The sequence below is a fragment of the Montipora foliosa genome, chromosome 1 (assembly GCF_036669935.1).
Source record: "Montipora foliosa isolate CH-2021 chromosome 1, ASM3666993v2, whole genome shotgun sequence".
Classification (NCBI taxonomy): domain Eukaryota; kingdom Metazoa; phylum Cnidaria; class Anthozoa; order Scleractinia; family Acroporidae; genus Montipora; species Montipora foliosa.
This window is the reverse complement of record NC_090869.1, coordinates 27,960,798-27,968,297: the sequence shown is the minus strand read 5'-3', so window position 1 is coordinate 27,968,297 and position 7,500 is coordinate 27,960,798. Positions and strand designations below refer to the sequence as shown.

Below are 7,500 nucleotides of genomic sequence, written 5' to 3'. Positions count from 1 at the left end.
CTCAAAAGCCTCTGTATGGCAACCAGTATACTGTAGTTAATGCTTTGAAGTCAGGGTTCGGTTTTTCCGTCATGACTAATCTTCCTTTTGTTTTTCCTATGTAAAAATCCTTACCATCCCAACTCAGTGGTAGTTGGGATACGCAAGTTTGCTGTACCCTCGGGTTACTCAGATAGAACTGATCCAAAGCATAGCCGATTTACATATGATGGCAAAGTAGCCAGTGTAAGCACAGCTTTTGATTACTACTTTGCCGCAAAGGGCACCATGGGCCTTATTCGCACGGCGGCCGTATTTTCCATAGACCATAGAATTTCGTACCCCGAGCCTCGAGTTGAAATGTTTAGGAACGAGTTTCGGTAATGGGGCAAAACAAAAGTTTTCAGTCCCTCGGGACTTAACATGACTGCCGTGTGATAAAGGCCCATACGGAATCAATTTGATTGTAGTCGCTTATTTTTACTCTCGAAAGAAATGAAGAATAAAAGAGAGTTTAGCATGGGTGTTTACGAGAAACGGCAAACGTGAAACGGAAGTCCACTGATTGTCATAAAAGCTCTCTCTCATCCCTCCCCCTCCCTCCCTCTCTCTTCCTCTCCCTCCCTCTCCCACGTTCACCTTACAAGCATTGTGTGCCTTGGAACAATTTTCACATATGAAAACCCCGCCAAAGCTGAAATTCATCCAATCAGATAGCTACGATAAGCAATGCGAATTTCCATAACAAAAACAAACCATCGAAAAGGATGTCAGTTGAAGGTGGGTCTTTAATACCTGTAGCTAACAGGTGACTGGAAATGAGCTGATATGAAACGATTTTCTTCCATTTGGCAAAATGCAAATTTAAGCCGACCGTTACCGCAAACGCGATGGTAGACTTCTCTGTTAGTTGAAAACCGTGACATCATTTTACGGAAGAAAAGGTCTGCAACCGGGTAAAAAAAGATTGTGGTGACCTTTTGGCATAGAGTCCACCTTAACCACAGCTTTTGATAACAGCTTTGCCGTAAACTATACTGCACTGAAACGGAAACTGTTGGAATGTGATCGCTTGTTCTTAACTCTCGTAAACAACTAAAACGGAATGAAGAGCCTGAACAAATTTCCTCTAAACGTGAATAAAGTACTGAGAAGTCTTTACAAGAGAGCTAAAAATGTTGCTTTGAAATATAGCCTATCTGTAGGCTGCATGAAACTAGTTTACGTGGGCGTTTGCTCTAAAAAAATGGAAAGCTTGTTGTTTTTCGTTCTTTTGTGTCATAGATCAACCATATAGAAACCATGCCGTAGTCACATGGTGAAAATACCGTTATATAACGCGCCATTGCTCGCGAGCTGACCAGAGAGTGTTTTTGAACGACTAAATGTTCCGGTATTTTTAAAGGCACTTTTGGTGTCTTTTGAGTTTATTCTTATCCAGTTTTAGAATCATGGGAATGTGTAGAATCAGGTATAAATTATAACAGATCACGTGAAACAACTATTTGACGCATTCTACCAAACGATCGGCGCCAGCGAAGCTTGGTCTCTTGCGCGCAGACAAACATTATTGTTAGATGTTATTTCCTTCTCTTTTAGAATTGTTTTGTTTTCACGAGCCTATGCGCGTCCGGATAATTATAGTAGCAGAGTTTAGGATCACCAGACTGCTTTAGTCGCTATTTGATTGGAGAATGGATTAATAAGTCGTTTACACGAAAAATATTGACTCTTCGGGGAAATGTCATTTGCTTAACTTTTTAACTTTTTGTGTTTTCTTTGTACTGAATAATGATTGCAGTGTACAAATTGAAAAAAAGAGGTGAGAAATCTAGCTTTGAGCTGTCATGGTAATGTTGGTTTTGTCAGTTTATGGATATATCAAAACTTTACAGGGTCATATCACCCCTCCCCTACCCTACTGAGGAAGATGTAACGCCCTCAACATGTCAAACAGATCGCGGGCCTGGAACTGTTGTGTGAACACTTCATTTGCTCATCTCATTTGATCGATACCCGATGGCTTGCAGGTAGTAACAGAGAATACGTTCATTATTTGGACGTAAAAACCTTGCAGTGTTGGCTTTTCCTCGAGAATGGGTTGTACGCTAAGTGGAGAGGAACGAGCGGCATATGCACGGAGCAAAGCGATCGACCAAAAATTAAAACTGGACAGTGTTCGCGCGGAACGTGAAGTGAAGCTATTGCTTCTTGGTAGGGTTAAATTTGTCCGGTATTTTGTAAAAATTACACTGTTTTAATCAAGTATTAATTTGTTTCTCCCAGCATGTATATTTTTCTTGGTATCTGGACGATCCATCAAAAATTTTCTTGCATTTGTTATCGCTGGAGCATAAAAGATCTCGTCGAGCATTTGAAAGATCTGAACACGGAGAAAACTCGTACGATTTCTGGAGGCGTGGACTAGTGAGGTCGCTTTTGCCGGTGTCCATCTCTTTGCAGAGTGAAATAAATTATATTTGCTTTGTTAGCTTCAACTTCTATGGGTGTTATTTTTTTCAGGAGCGGGGGAATCTGGAAAAAGTACGATAGTAAAGCAAATGAGGTTGGTAGAAATATCTAGCTATAGGAGAGCCTCTTCATATTCTTGTTTACAACTTGGTTACCCGTTCTGTTTACAAGACAAAATCTAATGTGTTGATGGTATGTTTAGTCTTTGCTTTTCTGCCTTTTTAGAATCATCCACGACAAGGGTTTTTCTGCAGAAGACTACAGTCAATACAAGCCCATTGTTTATAGCAATGCAATTTACTCACTTCTTACGATAATCGGAGCCATGGACAAACTGCGAATCGACTTCGAAACAGACGAAAGGCTGGTGAGTAAGATCACTGTAATTTTTTTCCACATTTTCTTTTTTTATTACGGATCTTATTTCATATATTCGACTGGATCGATGGTGGAGGGTTTAGTGAACCGTGCAAGTGTGCTGAGTATTGCTTTTATGCTTTAGATGGACGCGAAAATGGTGTTTGATGTTGTAGCAAGGGCGGACGATCAAGAGCCATTCACGCCCGAACTAACAGCAGCTATGACACGGTTGTGGTCTGACGATGGCATTAAACAGTGTTTCCGAAGATCGAGAGAGTATCAACTCAACGACTCAGCGAGATAGTAAGTACATAAATTATCAATAACTTGAATGTTGCATTTTTAAAAAACTTTGTTCCGACATTGGGACCATTAGCGCGCTGAAATCTTGTGAATTTCTTTCAACTTGTTTTGATCACTCTTGCACAGGCGCTTCTGGGCATGCTCCAGAAGAAAAAAAAAATTACGGACATTTTCCTGTTATTGTGTTCTATCAAAAAATCCGAGAAATAGTTGGGAAATAACTACTGCATAAATATGTGCAGTGATAATACATTTGGTGGACAGGCATATTGTTTTGAAGTGAAAGTGTCTGTTACATTATGTGCGACGGTCACAATGCGACCGAACGTCCGACTTTTCGCCTAGTCATATACTGTAGAAAGTATTTATCACGCAATGTACAACAAGTGATAATTTGATTCACAGTCTCATGTCCCAGGTTCCAATGCAATTTTGCCTTTAGTGTAACAAAACATTCATCTTTTTTATGAGTAAGGATTCTTTTTGTGATCATTTGAAGTAATAATTGGGCTAGGTGGTCCCACTTCCTGTTTAAAGTGTTTTTTTGAGAGGATCAAACTTGACAAACAACAAAGCACATGGGGATCAGATGTGGGGGATTTACCATACATGGTCGTAACGCCAGGGATAGTGATAAAACATCGTGAACCTGGTTCTGAATGAAAGTACATGTAACCCTAACTTTAAGTTTCTCAGGTGTGAAAATGAATGGAGTTATGTCTATAAACTTTGGTAAATATAGTTGTTGTGATCCATTTATGGCTCTTAACAATTTTTTACCATTACTGTTTTAGCGACCATAACAAGCGTTTTTTAATTACTTCATTTTGGCAACATTGTACTCAAATAAGTTTGCCATCAAACTTAGTAGCTTGCCTAATGAAGTTGACAGAGAGCTGAGCAATCTTATTTGTTAGGATTTGATGTGAACCAATGTGATGCTCATTGTTGTAAGACAGCTGAAAATGTCAAGCCATACATTTGTGATTCTATTTGCTAGGTTTTTTTTGGGGACGGGGGGAGGCATTAAAGAAAGTGAGTGTATATTCAAGTTCACCTTAATTACACCCCATCTTCACGTACTGGACCCAATAGAGCAACTTATGTAAGAGTTATCATATTTTGGCATCATCTATTTTTCCTGAATTCTGTTAGTTTTGTTTTATGTCATCTTTCTTTGCTGCATGGATAACACTTTGTGTTGGAAGGCTTTAACAAAAGTTTTATACCAAATGCATATATTTATGTTTACCTTCAGTAGCTTCACATTTTTGTAGTGACCATGTGAGAGACTGAAGACTTGTATGAAATGTAAGAAAATGTCGATACAATAAACATAGTACTTTTTCCTTTTATTATGTTATGAAAAAAAATGTAATTTATCAGATATCTTTTTGAGTCCTGAGTGATTTGTTTTTTTAAATTCCACTTCCTTCAAGAAGTTTGTTTAATACATATTAAAAGGGCTCAAATGGTTGAAGACACTATATTGTGTTGCAGAAATAGTTCCATAGGTTTGATTTCATTGGCCAGTGCTTTCATTTCATGCTCATGCCTTATAGTACACTCTATAGGAAAGAAATTCCTCATCGCTTTTGGTTGAATGGTCCTCATTTAGCGGAGCGTTTACAGATTTGCTACATGTGGGGAACATCGCCCCCCCCCCCCCCCCAAAAAAAAAAAAAAAAAACCTTGAAAAGTAGAATAATGGTATTTTTAGAAATTTGATTGTGTTGAAAACAAAAACCAATAACAATTCAAGATAAAGACACCTCAGACCATTGTGTGACAGCTGATTATTTTTTCTGTGGTCTGAGGTTTTTTCCACAAACATTCCAAAAATGGTAATTTCCATTTTAAGTGTTTTTGTACTTCCTTGATTGCAACCTTTGACAGCTAAACATTACGTAGAGGAAAGGTTGAATTTAAAGATCATGTATCATTAATTTTAGTATCATTTACTTTTACACTGGCTACGTGATATTATCTTCTGTTATGTTGGTCTGTTAACTTGCAATAACACTTTATGCAGACAAATGTGAATGGGTAAAATAATCCCATTAACTAAACAATGCTTCTAAAGGAATATTATCATAAACAACACTCTGCAGATTATTAAACAGTCCTCTTGATCCGGCAACATTGATGGCTACTTTATAGTTTCAGAACTTTCAACCACCCGCTAAAATAATGAAATTAGAAAGCAAGAATGCCAGCACAAGGTATTATTAATTTGTTACACTGTACGTTTTCTACCGTAAAATCTCTTTTGTAACTCTTTGCTGCCAATTGGCCTACCAGAACTCAAAAGAAACTGGCAAGAGTGACCTGTGATTAGCATGTGTATTAATTCTTGGACATTCTTATGTTGCTGCCATATGACAATAATAATTGGATAAGGAAACATGTCGTTTGTCTGCGAGGGTTTATGGTTGCACTTGGCAACACACCTGTGAAGTTTACTTGCCAAGGCAGATAAGTAAATAAAATCATTGTTGAATGGTTTTTGTGAAACAAATATAAACTTCCTTCTTCTGACTTTCAAAAGAAACAGCCAGTAGGTCAATTATTGCACATTGCAGCCTTTTTGGCTCATGCTTATGGGTATCTAGGGTTTGTGATGATTTCTGAATCAGTTGTTCTTGAACAAGTTGCAGAATAAGTGAAAGTTGTGTAGTGGCTGGTTTTTATCAGGGAGGGCCAGGATTGAGGTACATTGTACGTGTACCATCACTCAGTTATGTGAGCAATGAAACAAGAATGAATCAGTATTATCATTAACTCTGTATTGACTTTTGCGTAAAGAAAACAGCTGCATTTGACATTGATTTAAAGTGCTGATGAAGTCAAAACTTAACTTTGAAGGAATTTTAGTTTGGATTCTGTTGAGTTCCAATTCAGTTCCTCTTGACACCGTGTGCATTTTAATATGGGCATCAGAGTCAAAATGTTCAGCAATAACAAAAGGTGGAGAAAAAAGCAAAATCTAGAAGCGAAATGAAGAAAGTGATCATACAAGCAAGAGTTTGCAATCCTGCATTCACATTTTTCAAAAGTGGACTGAATGCTGACTTTTCTAATCTGGTTAAAGAAAACGCACCTGTAGAATGAATAGATACTAAGTTGAACATGTTGTTTTGAGAGCTTTCAACATGGACTTGGCTTAAAGCTCATCCCAAAAATAGCTAGTTAGGCCTCAGATAGCAGGATTGAGATGAAGGTGTAAATCATTTTGTGTATGAAGTATGAAAAAATGCTGGATTGGGAATGTTTGTGTACACACCAGCTGTAGTCTACTTGTAGATTTTTTGTGAGTGTGGAATCATTTCCTCTTTGATCCATCACCCTCAGAATAAGGAGGTATTACTGACACAGGTTAAAAAACAATTTTCAATGAAAAAAGGTAGGGATTTTCTTCCAAATTTAATTGTGGAGTCTTGGCAACTGATTGTTCAAGGTAGACTTAGTTTTGAAATTCAGAGGTTGAAGGTGTGTATTGGTAGTGGCAACTTTCAGCTGACAGCAGCCATTTAAAGGCAAACAACTAAATCCCATGCCATAATTTATCTTAATATAATATTTAATAATTATTCATGGAAGTGGAGGTGAGTAGTGGTGGATATTTACTGAGCCGTGAAGCACTGACACTGAGGTAAATAATTGTTTTAGTATACACCACCCAAGTTGAACAAAAAGCCAACCAAAAAACTACTTTATTTTTGTAAAAATGAGGTTGGAAATTTCAAATCTTGCGTGCCGGCTACTCAGAGGTGAATAGTTCTTGGACAATGACCTTTGAGTTAGCCAATCAGCGTGTGCGGAGAGCACTATTCACTTGTGTGGTATATACATGTAATAATACAGTATATCTAAGCCTTTTTTCAATGTCCAGGTGCTGTTCTGTCATCAGTATTTCCATTGATGCATTTTCTTTGCTTGTTTTTATCAGTTATTTAGATTCACTTGATAGAATTGGAGCTCCTGGTTATGAACCAACGGAGCAAGATCTCTTGCGAACAAGAGTGAAAACAACCGGAATTGTTGAGGTGCAGTTTGATTTCAAGAGATTACATTTCAAGTGAGTTGTTTTCTATTGTTGGTGGCTTCTTGTTGCTTTGCAATATTTGTAAAACCCATTGACACCTCAGATGCCGTAGGATGTACAATCATCTGGCGTTGGACAGAGTAAAATAACATCTACACCTGTAGGTGTATGCTGGGGAGTAGAATTACACGTGCAAGAATTGTGCTAGTTACATTGTAAATCACATTATCTCTTTTGAAAGACAACTGTTGTTCCAGTTTAATACCACGATCTTCGTTCAAATTTTTTTTCGCGTTTTGTTGCCTGAGATCGATTTACAGATAGAAGGGAAAGTTTGTCTG

General features: G+C 37.8%; 1 protein-coding gene across 1 annotated transcript in view; it reads left to right on the top strand.

The window, feature by feature from the left end:
* Window positions 1-1,960: 1,960 nt before the first annotated feature.
* LOC137995826 (guanine nucleotide-binding protein G(o) subunit alpha-like) overlaps window positions 1,961-7,500 on the top strand; it is a 12,990-nt gene continuing 7,450 nt past the window's right edge. Inside the window, exons 1-5 of the mRNA XM_068841302.1 lie at window positions 1,961-2,193; window positions 2,503-2,545; window positions 2,677-2,818; window positions 2,954-3,114; window positions 7,064-7,192. Of these exons, the coding sequence (XP_068697403.1) occupies window positions 2,076-2,193; window positions 2,503-2,545; window positions 2,677-2,818; window positions 2,954-3,114; window positions 7,064-7,192 (593 nt within the window). The 5' untranslated portion in view covers window positions 1,961-2,075. The remainder of the gene's footprint in view (window positions 2,194-2,502; window positions 2,546-2,676; window positions 2,819-2,953; window positions 3,115-7,063; window positions 7,193-7,500) is intronic.